The 19953-nt window shown below is 42.7% G+C and overlaps 1 protein-coding gene and 1 long non-coding RNA gene across 7 annotated transcripts in view; one reads left to right on the plus strand and one right to left on the minus strand.

The window, feature by feature from the left end:
• Positions 1-3058: 3058 nt before the first annotated feature.
• On the minus strand, positions 3059-6470 carry LOC308481410. Its single transcript, XR_013988649.1, has 2 exons — positions 6423-6470; positions 3059-3252 (listed from the first exon to the last, which is right to left on the minus strand). It is a non-coding gene; the product is annotated as an uncharacterized lncRNA (long non-coding RNA).
• Positions 6471-6836: 366 nt separating this feature from the next.
• DENND5A (DENN domain containing 5A) overlaps positions 6837-19953 on the plus strand; it is a 58818-nt gene continuing 45701 nt past the window's right edge. For 2 of the 6 annotated variants that reach the window (XM_081013122.1, XM_081013123.1), the window contains exon 1: positions 6837-7215. In XM_081013122.1, coding sequence (XP_080869248.1) covers positions 7086-7215 — 130 coding nt within the window. In that variant the 5' untranslated portion in view covers positions 6837-7085. The remainder of the gene's footprint in view (positions 7216-19953) is intronic. The other 4 variants (XM_081013126.1, XM_081013127.1, XM_081013125.1 and 1 more) reach the window with 3 other exon arrangements.

Genomic DNA, 19953 nt, shown 5'->3' on the forward strand with positions numbered 1-19953 from the left:
ACAGCCTAGGTTTTACAGAGCTGTATGGTTTTAATTATATGTAATAAACTGAAAATAGAACAGTTTTGGTTATGAAATTTGCTCCATAAACACAGTAACTTTTTATTTTGCACATTTATCATTGCTGTATTGTCAACATACATGGCCCTTCACAGTGGAACATAAACAAAAAATTCCATACAATTCTTGTCCACTGAGGTCCTCTGAAGAAGCTCTTCTGTGGTATGGTTGGTAATAGAACGGAAGATCTTGGTTGCATCATCTTGCCTTTGGAATCCTGAGATATCTGTTTGGCCTTTTCCCTAACGGTATTCTGCTGCCACCCAGACACTTTCTTCTGGTAAGGCTTTATCTGATCATTGTTTCATTATGATTGGCTCATAGAATCATAGAGTTGGAAGAGACCACAAGGGCCATCGAGTCCAACCCCCTGCCAAGCAGGAAACACCATCAGAGCACTCCTGACATATGGTTGTCAAGCCTCTGCTTAAATACCTCCAAAGAAGGAGACTCCACCACACTCCTTGGCAGCAAATTCCACTGTCGAACAGCTCTTACTGTCAGGAAGTTCTTCCTAATGTTTAGGTGGAATCTTCTTTCTTGTAGTTTGGATCCATTGCTCCGTGTCCGCTTCTCTGGAGCAGCAGAAAACAACCTTTCTCCCTCCTCTATGTGACATCCTTTTATATATTTGAACATGGCTATCATATCACCCCTTAACCTCCTCTTCTCCAGGCTAAACATGCCCAGCTCCCTTAGCCGTTCCTCATAAGGCATCGTTTCCAGGCCTTTGACCATTTTGGTTGCCCTCCTCTGGACACGTTCCAGTTTGTCAGTGTCCTTCTTGAACTGTGGTGCCCAGAACTGGACACAGTACTCCAGGTGAGGTCTGACCAGAGCAGAATACAGTGGCACTATTACTTCCCTTGATCTAGATGCTATACTCCTATTGATGCAGCCCAGAATTGCATTGGCTTTTTTAGCTGCCGCATCACACTGTTGGCTCATGTCAAGTTTGTGGTCAACCAAGACTCCTAGATCCTTTTCACATGTACTGCTCTCAAGCCAGGTGTCACCCATCTTGTATTTGTGCCTCTCATTTTTTTGCCCAAGTGCAATACTTTACATTTCTCCCTGTTAAAATTCATCTTGTTTGTTTTGGCCCAGTTCTCTAATCTGTCAAGGTCGTTTTGAAGTGTGATCCTGTCCTCTGGGGTGTTAGCCACCCCTCCCAGTTTGGTGTCATCTGCAAATTTGATCAGGATGCCCTTGAGTCCATCATCCAAGTCGTTGATAAAGATGTTGAATAAGACCGGGCCCAAGACAGAACCCTGTGGCACCCCACTAGTCACTCTTCTCCAGGATGAAGAGGAACCATTGATGAGCACCCTTTGGGTTCGGTCAGTCAGCCAGTTACAAATCCACTGAGTGGTAGCATAGTCAAGACCACATTTTACCAGCTTCTTTACAAGAATATCATGGGGCACCTTGTCAAATGCCTTGCTGAAATCCCTTGCTATTGTTTTTTATTTGCAACTTGGGAAGAGAAAAACAGGAAGGGGAGATGCAAGGGTTACAAGGGATGAATTTAATAAGACACATTGGCTGTGTTTGGACAATAAAATCTCAGCTAAATAAGATGAGATACATGCATGCTTCAGGAACCTGAATGCAGCTGCAAACAAGCCAGCAAATCACAGTTAATTATTGCTGTTATGTCCAACCTGGAACTAGTTTATGGCTTCCAGCCATGGCAGAATATGAAGCCATGTTTTAAAGCTGACTTCTATATCCTGGCTTATTTGGACACTATTACCTGTAGCACTTGATTTGCACATAATAGAAAGCTATGGTTTAACTATGACTTCCTGGCTTCTGTCACTGCTTGGTGCAAGAGGAAAAGCAACATTCGTATATCTTGTCTTATCATCCAAATTACATATTACTTCGGTAAGATTTTGTTTCATTATTTGTATTTACTAGGGAACATAAAATGCCTCATAGAAACCTAATAAATGGAGACAGTTCTCTGTGGTCTCAATTCTTCCCACATGTGGGTTCAGTTTTCTGTGCAGAGCAACATCCACAATTGCCCAAATATTTGTTTTACTTCTTTAATTTTTATTCCCATTTGTCTCAAGAGAATAGCATGAACAGTAGTAGCACATGGTATACATCATGCCCTTCTTTCAAAGTGATTAAATTCTGATGCAGAAAATTATATGTTGAGTACGGTTGAGAGATTTATATCCATGCAGAAAGCAGCTTTCCCAAAGATGAAGTTCCATCTGCCTAGTTAAATGTATGTGACCTAATTCTTCAAATGCAGAGTACTACGCTCACTGGAAGTCTTGTGAAAATGCTTTTTAAAAAATCAGCGTTGTTTTTCAACAAAGTATAACGAATCAAGATGGCAACAACACCATAAAACAGCCAAACATCCATAAGAAGAGCCTGATGAATCAGGCCAGCGGAACATCTATTCCTGAATCCTGTTGTCACAGTGGCCAGCCAGGTGCCTGTGGGAAGCACACAAGCAGGAGCTGAGCACAACTCCCCTTCTGCGGTTTCCAACAACTGGTTTGTATGGGCTCAAGTGTAACTCAAATAGTATCCCTCAGCCCCCATCAAAGGTGTCTCTAAACACCCAGGTCTACTTGGCACCTAAATGGCACATTGTGTTGAGCCTAGGCAGGCTTCCTAAGGGAGGGCATTCCATAAAGGCAACACCTTCCTGTTCCTGGTAGAATTTGTCTTGTAGAATTGTAGAATTAATGTACTGTAATACAATGTAAATGCTAATTGTACTTCAGGCAACAGGCATGCAGAGTGTCAGGTGTTTATTAAAGTGCTAAGGGAGAATCATGGGGGGGGGGAGAGCAGGCTTAAAATACCTTTAAAGCCTTAAACAGCATGCAATCTGAGTAAGAATCAACATATTCTGTTGGGTCTGAAAATCAATAGTTAAACACTACAGATATAATCTGACTACAGACTAGACATGAAATAACTTCAGTTAAACTGGTTACTGTGAGTAGGGTAAGAAAACTGTACTTATCTTTATATGTTTCTACTTGGAACAGATAAAGCAATCTTTTTTTGAAATGAAAACAATGTGCAATCTCATCAGCTGTATGTATGTGATAATGTGTTTCTTTTTGATTGGGTTTCCTAGTCACCTCACATTCAACATAATAGCCTTTAAATCAGCCATCTCTTCATATCTATATAGGAAACTTGAAGACATTCATCCTGCTCAGCCAAATGTACAATTCTTAGTTTTACTGCCTCAGTCTTAATGTGCATTTTCATACTGTTAACAAAACTAATTTAAAAGATGAAGAGAAAACATAAGAAGGACTAGACAAAACCAAGGGGAAAGGGAGGGGGAAAGAAAAATTTTAGTAGTGAGAAATTTTAAAAATAACAAAAAAAATAGAGATAAACATAAACTGGACCACTGAGCACCTTGCATGATCCGAATTTTCTGCTGGTATAATGGATACCTTCATGCCTCTTATGGTGAGGAGGAACCAGTGAAGCTTCACTAAACATGCCTAAGGAACTTGATGCAGAAGAGTGTAGCAATGATAGCATCATGAATAACAATTTCAACAATAGTACTAAGATTTTTTTTGGGGGGGGTGTAAAAATTTTAATACAAAAATAACCTAAATTCTCCTCCTATATCAACTATATCTATATCAACACATGACATAGATAAAGTATAGAGGCAATTGATCTAATAAAATGATTTAAATATATATGAGCCAGGAGGGTGGGAATCAAGATAATAATCAATAGGGTCCTTTCCAACTCTACCAATTCTATGATTCCACAATTCTATGAAAGAATGGAGGGGTAGAAACGGGAGAAGGCGAAAGCTTGAAGGAACTATAAAAAATGGAGATGGAGGGAGTTGCTATATGTATGGGAAATGCTGTGCTATTCAATCAAATAAGAGCTGCCTCGAACACCACGTTGTAGAACAATATTCATATTTAACCCTTAATGGTGGTCTGCGATTGAGAATACACACACACACACACACACACACACGTGTGTGTGTATGTTAAATTAGGCAAGGCCACTAAGTGCTGAGATACTTTTTGTGGGTATCTGGTTTTTAAATTTGTGTGGGGGGGTTCATTTTCTTGCCCCCTCCCCATTATTAATAAAACTATCAACACAACAATGGACTTACCTAACGGATTAGTATACTAGCTGGCGGGGGGGGGGGGACATCTGCTTGGGCACCAGAGGCATACCTAGGCTCTCTTATGCTCTTGGCAAGGAGCTGTACTGGTGCCCACCCTTTTCCTTGCGCCTTAGTAAAGGGCTGTATTGACAACCCCAGCCCCATCCTTGCACCCTTGGCAATCACCATTTTTTCCACCTTTCTTTGCAATTTTTCACTCCCTCCTGGGCCTGCGCTTCAGTTTAGGCCACTCCTAGGTACACCCCTGTTGGGCACTGAGACTGAAATATTACTTTTATACCCCTTTGAAAAGCAGACCCCCATGTTATATCTCAGAATATTTTTGAAACTTCTGTCAGCTTCAGGGGCTACTGTTAAATAAATCCATGTTCAAAGTTCCCCTGCCTGTATGGAGCTAGATGTGTGGTTCTTTGGATCCAGGCTAAATAAATTGAACTAAGAGTATCCTCCTAATTTCCACATTTTTTTTATTGCATGTGAGCTTTTCTATGGAATATCTCTATCTGTATTAAACACTCAGAAGGGTGATTGAAAACTCACCCCTCTTCACTCTTTTCTCCACAATACAAATATTACAAAACTTTTCGTAACATTATTGCATGTGTACCTGCATGTTGAGTCAAATACATTTTGTACTTTTTTGTATGTGTGAGAAGTCTCAGGTAACCTTCAGAATGCAAATCAATGCAGTGACTGCAGGGAGTATGAAGCAATAGAATTGGCTGGGAAAGGAATGACCCAGGAGAATTTTCTTGTTGTGTGTAGCATTAGGTGTAAAATGGCATCTGTTCCTATTTGAAATAAGAAACATTAGAATGGTAGAGAAAAACCTGAATAACAATTGTCATGTAGAGCAAAGGCTTGAAACAATCTGCCATTCTATGACTAGTGTTCTTATATTGGAGTACTGTGAGCATTTGCTACAATAGATTTTTGACATACACATACAACACAGGATGAATATCCCAAAGTGTAGCTAATTGTGTTGTACTAATAAAGTTCTGATTTTCTACTTGTTGGGAGTTGGATGATATCCAGCTGCTGAGGCTTCTACTTAGCCCTTGGTATTTACAGCATTTTGAAGAAAGTTACATGTGAAACACTTTAATAGTTAAGATAGCCAAATTTAAAATTCTGAAACTTTCAGTTTAAGAGCTGGGGTGAGTTGTTGAGAGGATTTGCAGCAATAAAGGCTTCTGCCTCACTGCTACCAGTCCCTTAATTTACTCGTCTCTCCTGCCCGCTAGAGCAAGAAAACGCTATCCCTTGGGCTGACAAAAAGGCCTGTTTGAGTTGCAGAGCAGAAGTCTGAATCTCTGCGTTAGCATCCAGCAACATTAGCCCTTGTCCCCTTTTCTTGTTTGCTGCATTTGATTCTACTCCTCTGGTAATTACCATGGTAACTCTTTGCATCTGTTTCGGTTGACTGCTGCCAGGAGCCTCATGTACCATCTCTTTAATACTGGCCCTATGGGATACTTGGAACAAGTGCAGAATGTTCCTGCAGCAATTCAGCCAGTTTTAACACACAGCTACTGTTGAAAAAAGCGTGAAGTATATAGCAGCAGGGGCGGTTTAAATTGGAGTAAGCTGGAAGCATAGTGCTCATGTGAATGCAGACTTCAGCATAGGGCTATGCATAGAACTTTGCGCCTGCCATTCTCACAACCCTGATTAGTTCCAAAGGAGTTCTACATTTTAAGGCTTTTGGAGGGCCTGTTTGGAAAGCAAAATTAATTTTCAATCAGTTAATGGTAAACAGCTTCTTATGCTTCTGTTTAACTCTTTGCAGAAAACTGCTGCTTCTTGGAGGCAGGGAGGGGGAAATGTTGCTGTCCACATTATCTGCCACACTAGGTGGTATTGCCTTCCACCTGCATGCTTTGACCCCAAACAACAAGCTAGCTGATCTACTGCCCACAGCTGCCCCCTGGACCTGGTCTTCCTCCTATTACTATTGGCAGATTGTACAACTCTTTTGGGGCCAGTTTCCTAACACTACCTAAATGTAGCTATGTTAAAATTAGGGTAAGAATCATGTTTCAAATTAGATAACATGTTTCTGCCTTCGCACTGTGCTCTCTCCGCGAAAAAACAATTTGGCAACAATCCCTGCTGTGGGCCAAGGAGGAGGAGGAGGACAGTAATAATAAGAATGCAAAACCTTTGGAACAGTCAAGAAAAATGTGATAACAACTATAACCTCCTTTTCTGCCATGTGGCCAAACAACATGGGCACAAATCCAGGAGAATTTGTTAATAATGATGATGCTTCTATACTGGGCTCCCTCTCCCTCCAGATATATGGTACAAAGGAAGCAGGGTTTAAAAGTGAATAAGGGGCGACGAGGGCAACAACTCAAAAGGGGAGGGAGAAGCAGAGAGGCGGAAATGTCCGTTGAGAGAAAAGACGGGGCTCTAACTCTATCCGGTGCTGAACCAACAACGGGCGAGGAAATGGGCTTTATCCCCTCGCGCCGCTCCTCCCAGAGTCTTCTCAAGAAACCACACTGCAAGGAGCATCACGTCATCCTTTCTACTCACTGCGCCTGCGCAGCATTGCGGTCCTCGCTTCTATTCCTCCCTCTCTCCCGCCTCCCCCCCTTGGAAACATCTGGGAAGAGAGGAGCTGAGGGGGGAGAGCGCCCTGTTATGTGTGTTCCCTCGCCCGAGTGTCAGGCCTTGCTACCCACAATGCCATGCGGCCCTGGCCGCTCCGTCATGGAGGCAGCAGCGGGGGCCCCTGAAGCAGCCGCGTCCGCCGCAGCTGGGCGGCCAGGAGCCTCGGCGGTAGCGCCCCGGAACGCTCCCTCTCGCTGCTGCTGGGCGGCTTGAGCCGTCCCGCCTCACTGGGGCCCCGTCCAGCATGAGCGGCGACGGCGGCAGCAGCGGCAGCGGCTCCGGCTCCTCTTCGTCCGCTCCTGGCCGCTTCGCCGACTACTTCGTGATCTGCGGGCTGGACACCGAGACTGGTCTGGAGCCGGACGAGCTCTCGGGTGAGTCAGACGGCAGCCCCGCCAGCCTCCCTCCGAGAGCCCGAGGGCTGCTCTGCCGCCCGGCGTCGACGTGCTCTGCCCTCAAGGGAGGGAGGCGGCGGAGGGGAGAGTAAATCTGCCCAGCCGGGGCATCATCATCATCATCATTTTATTTAGGCCGGGAGGGGGGGCGCTTTTGACAGCGGCTTCACTTCAGCCCCTGCCTGGGGCGGGTGAGGGGCTGAGGGGTTGCCGTCGGTCCCCTTGGAGAAGCGGCTTCTTTCGCGTCTGCTGAGGCGAGAGGGGCTTCATGGATGTCGTCTCCCCTCCTTGCCAGCTCAGGAGGAGCTGCTGTGCCTGGACTACTTGGCAGCGGCGGCGGAGGGTGGAAGCAGCCACTGCTTTGTTTTGGCAGCAACAGGACCCTCATTCTCTCTCCTCCTCCTCCTCCTCCCTCCTCTCTGCTCCCAGAGCACTTGGCCTTCATAATAAGGAGATGTTGCATCTTGCTGTCGCTGTGGGATGCAAAAGCAGTTTTAAGGGTCATGTGGCAGCGGTTGCCACAGCAGTGGCATTAATTTCACTGCAGGGAGGTGAAATCTAGTGCACTTTATTTTTGTGTGTTGTTTACACTGTTGTTCCTTTAACCTCTTCCTGAAATGCTGCCCTGACTTCAGATTAACATCCTTCTGCCCACTTATTCCTGACAGTGGAAACTGGTACTGTATTTATTTTTGTAATCCTGCAAAATAAATAATCGTTTAAAAGATGTGGTAGGAGGCAAAGGGCTGCTCATGGAGATGGAAGAGGAGGCAAAAGAAGACACTCGGCCACAAGATGAAACCACTGGTAGCAACAATTTAGGAACCATATTTGCAGAAGTATAAGGAATGGTTGCAGGTCTAGAACTCTTGCCTTTCATAGTCTTTTGGCACAACTTAATAATTTCCCCATTCAAAACCTATATAACTGGTAATTGTTGTTTAGTCGTTTAGTCGTGTCCGACTCTTTGTGACCCCATGGACCAGAGCACGCCAGGCACTGCTGTCTTCCACTGCCTCCCGCAGTTTGGTCAAACTCATGTTGGTAACTTTGAGAACACTGTCCAACCATCTCGTCCTCTGTCATCCCCTTCTCCTTGTGCCCTCCATCTTTCCCAACATCAGGGTCTTTTCCAGTGAGACTTCTCTTCTCATGAGGTGGCCAAAGTATGGAGCCTCAGCTTCAGGATCTGTCCTTCCAGTGAGCCCTCAGGGCTGATTTCCTTAAGAATGGATAGGTTTAATCTTCTTGCAGTCCATGAGACTCTTGAGAGAGTCCCATAACTGCTCATACTTCATGCATATAAGGGACGTGGGTGCCTCTGTGGTCTAAATCACTGAGCCTCTTGGGTTTGCTGATCAGATGGTTGGCAGTTCAAAACCGTGTGACGGGGTGAGCTCCTGTTGCTCTGTTCCAGCTTTTGCCAACATAGCAGTTCGAAAGCATGCCAGTGCAAGTAGATAAATAGGTACTGTTGCGGCGGGATGGTAAACAGCATTTAAGTGTGCTTTGGCTTCCATTATGGTGTCATGTTGCGCCAGACTTCAGTTTCAGTGTATCTGAAGAAGTGTGCATGTACATGAAAGCTCATACCAAGAACAAACTTAGTTGGTCTCTAAGGTGCTACTAGACAATTTTTTATTTTTTTAAATATATTTTACCAGATCAGTGTTAACTTTTTCTGTTTTGGCACTGGTAGTAGATTGGTACATATAAACTGCTGTACAGATCTTAAAGGTAAAGGTAAAGGTACCCCTGCCCGTGCGGGCCAGTCGTGTCCGACTCTGGGGTTGCGCGCCCATCGCGCTTAAGAGGCCAGCGATGTCCGAAGACACTTCCGGGTCATGTGGCCAGCGTGACAAGCTGCATCTGGCAAGCCAGCGCAGCGCACGGAAACGCCATTTGCCTTCCCGCTAGTAAGCGGTCCCTATTTATCTACTAGCACCTGGGGGTGCTTTCGAACTGCTAGGTTGGCAGGCGCTGGGACCAAGCAACGGGAGTGCACCCCGCCGCGGGGATTCGAACCGCCGACCTGACGATCGGCAAGTCCTAGGCGCAGAGGTTTTACCCACAGCGCCACCCGCGTCCCTTGTACAGATCTTAGCATCTACTTTAATAAGGTATGTGTAATTACTTGGAGGATTAAACTAACTGCATAATTTGTCTGTAAAATAAATGGTTGAAAATGAAGAATATTTGCATGATTGGGAGTTTTTGTGTACTTCCTTGTTGTTTTTCCATATTGCCTCATAGACTTTGAGGCATAGATTTCATATAAAATGGTGAAGTATTTTGTACTAAGCTTTCCATATAGTGTGCTACTTAGTGTGAACAAAGCTATGGAAATACTAATCTCTGGATTATCTGGAATAAAGTCTGGTGTGATCTTGTGTTAAGTGATATATAACATTCCAGTCTAGTATGCAGACTTATATGTCAGGAGAGTCCGTGTATCCCCATATCCAATTTTTCCTTGTTATCCTGATCTGTTTCCCCCAAACTCCTAAAATTACGCTAGCCGTGGAACTTGCATAGTTAATTTCCTTCCATAGGCTGCAATGGGCAGGTGTGGCTTGCAAAATGATAAACTAGTTGTCTTATGCACTATGAGACAGTAGGGCTCTGAATAAGTTGGTGACTCTACCACACAGAGTTGCCCACAGGTTGGATTTCTTTGCCCATGTTATTTTGTTAGGAATCCCGAAGTAGAAAGTTGTATTGTATTATGTACTTCTTATTTATTTATCTAAATGATACATGTAAGATGCTAGAAGTTTCACAATATCTCATTTAACAGCTTAACAACTCTGAGTGGGAGCTCATATTATTTTTACCCTGCTACTTATTAATTTTTATTATTATTTACTTTGGAACAGATTGAAAAATAGTGACTTACCCAAAACTATCCAGGAAGCCCATGACTGAGCTGGGATTTGAATGAACTCAGGTCATCACTCGACTCACCAAACCATGAGTCTGTTCACATATGAGGTGTTCCCCATGCAATTGCTTTAGAAGCAGGTCTACCCAGAGGGTTATGGAACCTGAAGCAGGCGTGATGTTTGGGGCCCAGCTGCTACCCTTTAAAAGGGCTTATGAAGCTGTGTACAACATTGGCTGGAGCACATCAGCTGCTCCTTACCTTGGGAACAAGCAGACTTTCTGCACTTGTTCCTGTGGCATGTACAGCTGGGCACTGACTTTGAGACACATTTGTAAGGCAAAATGACATTAATAGTTGACAAGTGAAAAATTTATTATATTTACATTACAAAGTTAAAACCCAAAAGACAAAATGAGAAGTACAAAGTCAGGGATAATTTCTGCCTTTAGATGCATGCAAGGTGAATGGAAGCCTCTTGGAGGAAAGGAATGAATAGAGACCCCTGCTGTGTAAACCAAGTCAGGGTGGAATAAAGCATTGTTATTTTTTAGATGACAAAGAATTAAGCCAGATGACAAAAGTGATGTAGTCTGGTGAAGCCACTATATTTTAAAGGAAAAATTTCTAAGAGTAAGTTTAGGATGAACTTCAAGTCCAAATAAATTAGGTGAGGTTATTTCCATCTTGCTTTATGCTTTTTGCAAACTATAATTGTGATGTGTGTTGTGTATTAAAGCAGTTTCAACAGTTTTCATACCTTGGTCCTTAGATTTAAAATTGACACAGCCCCTACTGCAATTCCTCTGAGATCTACAATTTGAATTTAGCAGACTTTTAAAATTTTGTTGTTTCCTGAAAGATATATTTACTGAAGTAAAAAGGGATATTGTGTAGACTTTTCTCTGCTGAATGCATTTTTAGCTATAAAGGCATCTTTGTTCTGCTGAAACAATTTGTCTAATAAGTGGCAATTGTTCAAATAAAGCACTGGTATTACAATGTAGAGAGGCGGAGGGAAGGAAAATAGGATTCCTAAATAGAAGTTATTCTTAAAAACACTAACAGTAATTTGCTGCACACTGCAGTTTTCCTCAGAGTTAAGATTGCCTTGAGCACAATCTCTCTTGGATGGTATTCAACTACTTTTACTCAGAGTAGATCCATTAATTTAGTGAATATGACTAAATTAAGTCCATTAATTTTAATGGATCTTCTCTGAGTAAAACTTTTTTTAACACTACCCATAGTTCACTGGGAAACTGACAGTTGTTGCTGGAACACTTAGCAAGGCTATAGACAAATTTATTCTAGGAAATAAATGTTGTGCTGCCTTCTAGGGTTTATTCAAGAATATAACTTACAAATGTTGATTGTATATAATAACAGTTTTCATATATGAGATTTTATTATTATAAACTTTAAAGTGATATCAGTTACAGTAAAGCAATGGCGCGTAACTTGTGAGCTCAATTTCAGACAACCTCTGTAAGTGATCAGTTGAGACCTTCTGCAAGGGTGAACTGTCATTCATGGGAGGAGAATTTGTAATAAGGCAGAACACAGAGAGCTTTTATGGGGAGAGAGCATCCAGAGCCAAAATATTCCCCTCCCTATACCCTTGTGAGGAGCTAAATGGGTGGTGATGGGAGAGAAGGGGCTTGTGTCCTGCCTCCCACTGTGCCAACTCACTTGCAGCTATTTGGTGGCGTCTTTCTTGCTGCCTTGGGCTGTAGGGGAAGAGAAGTCAGGTTTAGGTATGGACAAAGGCCGGCAGAGTAGGTCAATACCAGTGGGTGTGAGGCAGAAAGAAGGGTGGAGGAGGCAATCCCTGCTCAGTCACCTGCTCCTGTTGGCACAGATTGGCCTCTTGTCACTCCATCCTGAGCAGTGTTCGAAACTCCCATTGTTCTAGGCGCATTTTGCAACAGGGAATTTCATTAGCGCACACAGTTTTTGAGCTCTGGGCACAGTACTGTGGCTAAGATTTCAGATCAAAACTGCAGAGTGGAAGGAAAGGAGGGCCTTTTTCTGCCTCCCTACTTACAGCTACTCTCTGAAGACTGGAGAAGAGACCCTCTTAAGAATATTAGTGGGGTAGGCAGGGGAAGGACTAGACCATGTGAAAAATGAACATAATATTTTAGCTGCAGTTCATTCATTTTCAGTTTTGTATTCTTGTTATTAAAAAATTGTGCCTAGACATTCCATTGTTGCGCCCATAACATAGGTTTAAGGTGCCATTTAGCTCCTAGCTTTCATATCTCTTTTTCTAACACTGACCCGGAGTGAAGCAGAGACACCATGGATATCTTTTCCAAGTGAAAAGTTATCAGGTGGCCTCTTTCCTCCCTATGCTGCCCACCGAGTGAACCAGCACGTCAGAGGCACCATAGATGCCTTTGCTGGGTCGATCATTTGTTTTCTCTCCACTCTTCCTGAGTGAAATGACACAGAAACTATGTGGGCCTTTCCCCACCTCCGCTTGCCAATGATATGGTGTCCTATTGGGCCTTTACTCCATGTCTGGGAATGGACTCTACTCATTAAGCAAGTCCTTTTTGTTATTTTTCTTGTTCTGTGCTTGAGCTGTGTCTGCAATTAAAACTCCAGTCTCCTGCCCGGGTAACTCCCTCTTTCAATGCCTTCAGTTTCATATAAACTTAAGAACAGCCTGCTGGATCATGGCAATGTTCCATTCTAGCATCCAGTTCTCACCATGGCCAGCCAAATACTCATGAGAAACCATAACAGGACCTCAGTGCAGCAACATTCTATCACTTGTCAATCTCAGCAACTGATATTTGGAGGCTTATTGCCTCTGACACAGCTTGATGTCTTCTACTCCAGTGGCTTCCCATTCCCAACTTCTTTATCAACAACAATGTCAGCTTCTTATATACAGTTATTTTGGATATAGCAAGCTAGAAATAATAAAATAAAATTGGATTGTGATGATGATGATAAATTTATACGCCGCCCATCTGACTGGGTTGCCCCAGCTACTCTGGGCGGCTTCCAACAAATTAAAAACATTAAGCACAGTAAAACATTAAAAACATTAAACATTAAAAACGTTAAAAAGTTAGAACGTTGGGTAGAGAAAGGTCTGAGCTCCCTTCTTTTTCCCTATCCCTGATGGCCTCCAAAATGACTATTTGTTTTCAAAAGCATCTGTTGGGTTTTCAGTAGATACTTGCATGTAATGATGAACAAAAATGCTTAAACATGGATGTTCTATATCTACTGTATATCCAAGCTTGACTGTGTGGCCACACCTCACCAACTTCTCCACACAAAACCTTCCAGGATTGCCAGTGTGAATTTTGGGGCAGGAGAAGCATAGCTGCAGACTTCAGTGAGTTAACTCCTGTTTTATGTGGTGTATGTGAGTAGACCACTAATGGGAGCAGTTATTTCCAAAGGCCAGTTAGCTGCTGTACATCTGCACTAAATTAAACAGATCCTAGTTCATTTCCAAATTATGTAAAGTGCAAATAGAGTTCTTAGTGACTAAACTTATTCATTGACTGGTATTAAAATTGATGGAGATGTGAAATGTGAAATGGCTTTTATTTCATAAATTCTGTAGCGATAGGGCAAGAATTTGAGGTTGAGGTTTGCAGTAGCACTTGTGAAATCCTCTGTACATGTTGCTGCCCTATATCACCCAGTTTTCTTTCTCCTCCCGAAGAAGCTTATGCTGTTTGCCATGTTGCAGAATACCAAAGAGCTCTTTTGTTTCTTTGGGAGCTGAGCAGACGTGCTGTGGTAGCTGATATTGCAGTGAAGAATGGAGTAGCTGATGTAAGTAAGAGCAGCTGTGAAGCATCTTTGGAGTCTGCAGGCTGATATGATAGGCTGCTTTATGACTGACGTTGTGATACCATGTTTTTGTATTTGGCTGTATATTTACAACCCTGAGTAGGAGAGCATAATTTATAAAACCTGAGTAAACAAGTCACTCCTTTGTTTCTCTAAGCAGCCTTTAAAAGTCTGTCTGTTAGCTTTACAATGTGTGTCTGCAAAACTCAAAATTGACAGCAATAATTGACTCCGCTCAATATTGAGGCAAATATTTAGATCATAGTTAACTTCAGAAATGTCTCAAGGTGTTTAAATATTATGTTATCTAATTCCACAAATGAACAATTAACTTTTAAAACTGCAGCTGTATGCATAATATTAAACTTTACCTGGTTACATCTTGTGTTACTAGCTAAATAGTAACTCATTTTGTATTTAAATATTGTGAACCCCCCTGTGATCTTCAGCTCAAGGGTGGTATACAAATTTAATAACAAACAAACAAACAAACAAACAAACAAACAAACAAACAACTGCTTCCCCTGACCACTCATCAGATCTGAAAGTCTATGAAAATGTTGTTGTTTTTTATGTTAGTACCTTAGGATACTCAATCTTGCCTGCAAGAGTTTGTTTGGAAAAAATAATTCATATAATGCAACATTGTCAGGAATATTAATCTAACTGTACATGGCAAATTGATTATTCTGCTCAGATTTGAGGCTGTCAGACAGACAGTAGCGACTGGCAGGGCAGTGTGGGTGAGGTCAGGTTGCTGTCCTTTCTTCTTAATGCCATATGTTAATGTCAGTTACCAAGAGAGGGAGAAACAAGGAAGTGGGGAACTTGATGTGGGTGCAATGACAGGAGCATCAGATTGTTCTACCACTGCACCCATGCTGCATTCCTCACTGCCTTGTGCCTCCCCTTCTTGGTAACTGTCAGTGACACATGACACAGGAAAGCCAGGTCAGCAACACTGTTTTCCCCCACAGGCCACTACTACAGGTAGATAGTGTTATTTCCTCTTCTTTTTAAAACTGTTGTGCTTTGTTCCACAAATAGGTAAGGGTAAAGGGACCTTTGACTGTTAAAGTCCAGTCACAGACGACTCTGGGGTTGCAGCGCTCATCTCGCTTTACTGGCTGAGGGGGCTGGCGTTTGTCTGCAGACAGCTTCCGGGTCATGTGGCCAGCATGACTAAGACGCTTCTGGCGAACCAGAGCAGCGCACGGAAACGCCATTTACCTTCCCGCCAGAGTGGTACCTATTTCTCTACTTGCACTTTGACCTGCTTTCAAACTGCTAGGTTAGCAGGAGCAGGGACTGAACAATGGGAGCTCACCCCGTTGTGGGGATTCGAACCGCCGACCTTCTGATCGGCAAGCCCTAGGCTGTGGTTTAGACCACAGTGCCACCCGCGTCCCATGTTCCACAAATAGGTCAGAGTTATTTGCAAAGTTGTCATTTAGGGTCAGTTGCTTCCTTTCCAAGATATATGGCTACTTGGTAATACCTTGCATTATTTTGCGCTTTACATAGTAAAAATTGAAATATTTTAAATAAATTAGATAGGATATTGGCCTAAAAACATGAATTGTATTAGTCTCCCTACATTTGCTGATCTTTGAAGTAATTTAGTTCTTTTTTAAAAATTATTATTCACGAACTTAATCAAATTGCCAAAAGTTATTGCTTTATCCTCAGGCATAAATCATAAAATGAGAGAATCTGCCCAATAGAGTCCAGATTATGGTGTATATTTAACTGCCCTGTGCTGCCTTAGGAAATTGAATGTTGCTAGAATTCAGCATCTTACCAGTTAATAAGAGATGAAAGCTAAAATGGGGTACTGCCACTACTAAACATGTTAACAGTATACAAACCCTCTGGACTGCATGCACAAGTCATGTGAAGGGGAAGGACTGAGAATACTGAGGATGCAATAGAAAAAGTTAGAGGAGGGAAGTGCAGAAAAGATGATGAGACTATGGTGGTCAAGACAAACAAAACCCCACAATGGAAGATATAGGAGTTTAGTGGGGTTTTTTACACATTCAGAAGTGGGTAGACGCCTGATTGCAATTAGTGAAAAGTAGATAAGTCGAACTCCTGGAATAAATTAATCACAATTTGATGCACAGGTATGATAGGTATGTGGAACCTGTGGCCCTCCAGACTCCAGCTCTTATTCTTGTTGTTGTTATAATAATTATATCCCACCTTTCCTCCAAGGAACTCAATGTGGCATACATGGTTCTCCCTTTCCCATTTTATCCATACAACAACATTGTGAGTTAGGTTAGTCCTTGGCCAATTGTCATGAATAGTCTTATCCAGATATTCAGCTGAATGTTTGAGGGCACAGACTATTTAGGGAGTGTGGGTTGCTGTCCCCGCTCATTTCCTTCTGAACTTTTGCACATTTAGTGTGCAGGACTGGTGGCATAAGTGGGGCTGCACTGCTGACCTAGCTTCCCAACACTGCACATTGCTGCCAGTTACCAAGAGGGAAACTGCCACTGCACCTGTGCCTGTACCAAGCTCCCTGCTGCCTTATCCCTCCCCTTCCCTGTAACCAACAGAGATGTGCATCATTGGGAAACCAGGTCAGCAATGTCGCCCTACCTGTGGTGCCACTCCATTCACTACTGGATTCTGCCTGTGATTGAGCACTTAGAATCCCCCTTCTGACTTTTAGCAAGGCTGGGTGTAGAGGCAGTCAAGGCGTACATAGGGACATTAGGAGCAGCATGGTCCACACACCCTTTAGGAGCTGGGGCTCTCATGCATTTGATTGAATATCTGAATAGGGTTATTTGAGGCTAATAAAGTTAAACGCAGACTAATGCTGTGTTAAATTTTGAAAAACTCTCTTGGGTGTTTTCATCCAACTTGTAAGACTCATGAATGTCATCATAGATGGGTGGCAGTAGTAAGTTATTTTTAGGTGTACTTCACCCTCCCCTCTAGTGTCAGACAACCTCCCAGTTTGCTCCACCTTCCCACCCTACACTCTTGTCTTCTGTGTGCAGTTACCCCCCTCTCTGCCCAGCAGTGAAGAGTCCTCAAGATGGTATCGGATGTCCAGAATATCTAGTTTGATACCTTGTTCAGGATAACCACATTCTACAGGAACCAAAGAAGCTGTCATTAGTAGCAGAGCAAGGTGCAAGCATAAAGAAGTAGAGCAGGGCTTCCTGTTATTTCTCTCTTGGCTGCCTGCCTAAAACTTGCTGCTAATGACAAGGTCACTAACAAATTAGCTTGTCTTGTTAATTGGTATCATCTCATTCAGTAATGGGGTTAAGAAGTAATTGGTCATTCTTGAAACTTTTTGTGTGTGGGAGAGAAGAATGTTTTTGATAGGCAGAAATTGCATAAATATTGCTGATCAGATTGCTAGTATTTATAGTGTGTGTTGGGAAACCCAAGCTTGGCTTTTTAGTTCAATGTTGCTACCAGTTTGATTTTGAAAACAAGACTTAATCAGCTGTATACTGAAAGACTAACTTGGATCAATAATTGTCTGCTTTACGGGTAGCTTAATACAGAAACAATTAGATGACAGAAGGTTGGATGATATATTTCTTTTTATTGCTATTTTACGTAGATTGAATTTATTGGGAGTCAGTGAATAGATAAAGATCATGCTTATTTAAGGTAATTGTTGTGTGAGCTAGCAACTTTTATTGCATCTTCATGTGTTTATAACTGCATTTTCTTAAAAATGTGCTGTTAGTGCATTAGTGAGCAAAAGGGGAACTGATACATTTCCTCTCAAATCGTCCTTCAGGCATTGTTCTAACTAGCTGGGCTTGAGCCTTTTATGCAAATCCAAATCTTACACAAGTTAGGTGGAAGAGTAAGTTTACCATGGCCAAACAGATGTTTTGGCTCTCTGAATGCTTCTGTCACCTTTATTATCTGCCCTTTTTATTTTATTTATTTGAAGTAGATTCCTATTATGGTATAAGTTTAATTGGATATTAAACAATGTACTAATAAATGTACTAATAAAACTAAATTCTCTGGGTGTGTGTCTAAATGTAGTTAAGACAGCAGTACAGTGGTGCCCCGCAAGACGAATGCCTCGCAAGACGAAAAACCAGCTAGACGAAAGGGTTTTCCGTTTTTCGATGCGCTTCGCAAGACGAATTTCCCTATGGGCTTGCTTCGCAAAACGAAAAAGTCTTGCGAGTCTTGCGATTTTTTTCACTCCCCCCCCCTTTTTCTAAGCCGCTAAGCCGCTAATAGCCTTTTAGCCGCTAAGCCTTTAATAGCCGCTAAACCGCTAAACCGCTAATAGCGCTAATCCGCTAAGCCGCTAATAGGGTTGCTTCGCAAGACGAAAAAAGACTCGCGGAACGGATTAATTTCGTCTTGCGAGGCACCACTGTATCTATATGTAAGAGGGAGGTATTGACAGGCTTAGGGGAGCCCTAAGGTTTGCAGATCTACAAAAAAGATAGGTGAGTGTGATTTCTATGGGTTCCTTACAAAGTACAGTGGTACCTCGGGTTATGAACTTAATTCGTTCCGGAGGTCCATTCTTAACCTGAAACTACTCTTAACCTGAAGCACCACTTTAGCTAATGGGGCCTCCTGCTGCTGCTGTGCCGCCGGAGCACGATTTCTGTTCTCATCCTGAAGCCTAGTTCTTAACCCGAGGTACTATTTCTGGGTTAGCGGAGTCTGTAACCTGTAGCGTATGTAACCCGAGGTACCACTGTAAATAATTTGGCTGGTCTGCTGAGTCCAAACTTCCTTTAATAGTCCTCGCAGCACCTGCTGCCACCAGATGCTTACCATGGGATGTCAGCTACGTGCTGCTGTTCTTGATTGTGGATATCACACAATATTGATTCCCCCCTACACAATGATACTGTTGTTGTCTAGTAAAAACAGGGTTACCAGGAAAAATATACAAAGTTGCCACCACACACACACACACACACACACACACACAAGTTCTTTCTCTGGCATTTCACATATACATAGCCACACATACACCTCTTTCTCACAGCATCTTACAGTGCTCTGGAGATAATTTTGAGGCTGCAAAGGGGGCTGAAGGAGATTTGAGAGGAAGTTCCATTACACACATGGAAGTCCATTGTGACAGTGGAGCTGCAGTGCTGGATGCAACCTGTAGATCCCCTTTATTGGGTGAAGCAAGTGCCCACTACTAGCACTCATGGCTGGCAGGCAACAAACAAGCAAATAAGATTCCTGTCACTTCTCCCCTCCTTAAAAAAGAATCATTCAAAACCAAGTTAGCTCAGTGCAATAGGGTAGGCTCTTCTAGGAACTGCTCTGCATTATTCTGTTATTCCTCTCACCCCCGATAGTTGGCATTGGTAACATTGGATCAGTCCATCAACTTCTGATGGATCATTTAGAAGGATTGGGTGCGGCAACACTTTTGCTGTGCGTGTGTGCCAATATCCATACTCAGCAGCGTTACATCTCAACGCAGCTCCTTCCTTGGAAGTGTCTTTGGGGTTGAAGGTACAGATTCAGTGAAGTATAGAAGTTTACTTGATAGGCATAAAACCATAATGATACATAAAGACATTCACCACTGCTATGGTCAAGGCATGCTTAGAGTCCAACAAGAGTCCAAGACACTCTCTCTGCTACTCTCACCGCAAGCAAGAGACTCACAACAAGATACACAGAACTATTGTTGTCAGTACTTCTTGTAACACTGTGCATGGCTAAAGAACAGTTCCCACAGATAACGTCCTTGCATAGACAAAACAATCTCAGCCTTCTGCTGTTTCTTGAAACTTTTTCTCTGTTCTTCTCTGTTTCTGGAACAAATTATTCTCTCTCACACAGAGATAATATCCAACAGGTAAGCCCAGCATTATTCCTATATGTGAGCTACCTGGTGTGCCTAGTTGAGGCTGCAAGATGGAATGTAACACATTTGTATTTCATCCTTCTTTCAGGAATCTTTGTGGTGTATAGGGGGTTACACATTTCATCTCTAAACCTTTTACTTTTCCAAACATTTTATAAAA

Source organism: Podarcis pityusensis, assembly GCF_964106645.2.
Source record: "Podarcis pityusensis genome assembly, chromosome: 1".
Lineage (NCBI taxonomy): Eukaryota > Metazoa > Chordata > Lepidosauria > Squamata > Lacertidae > Podarcis > Podarcis pityusensis.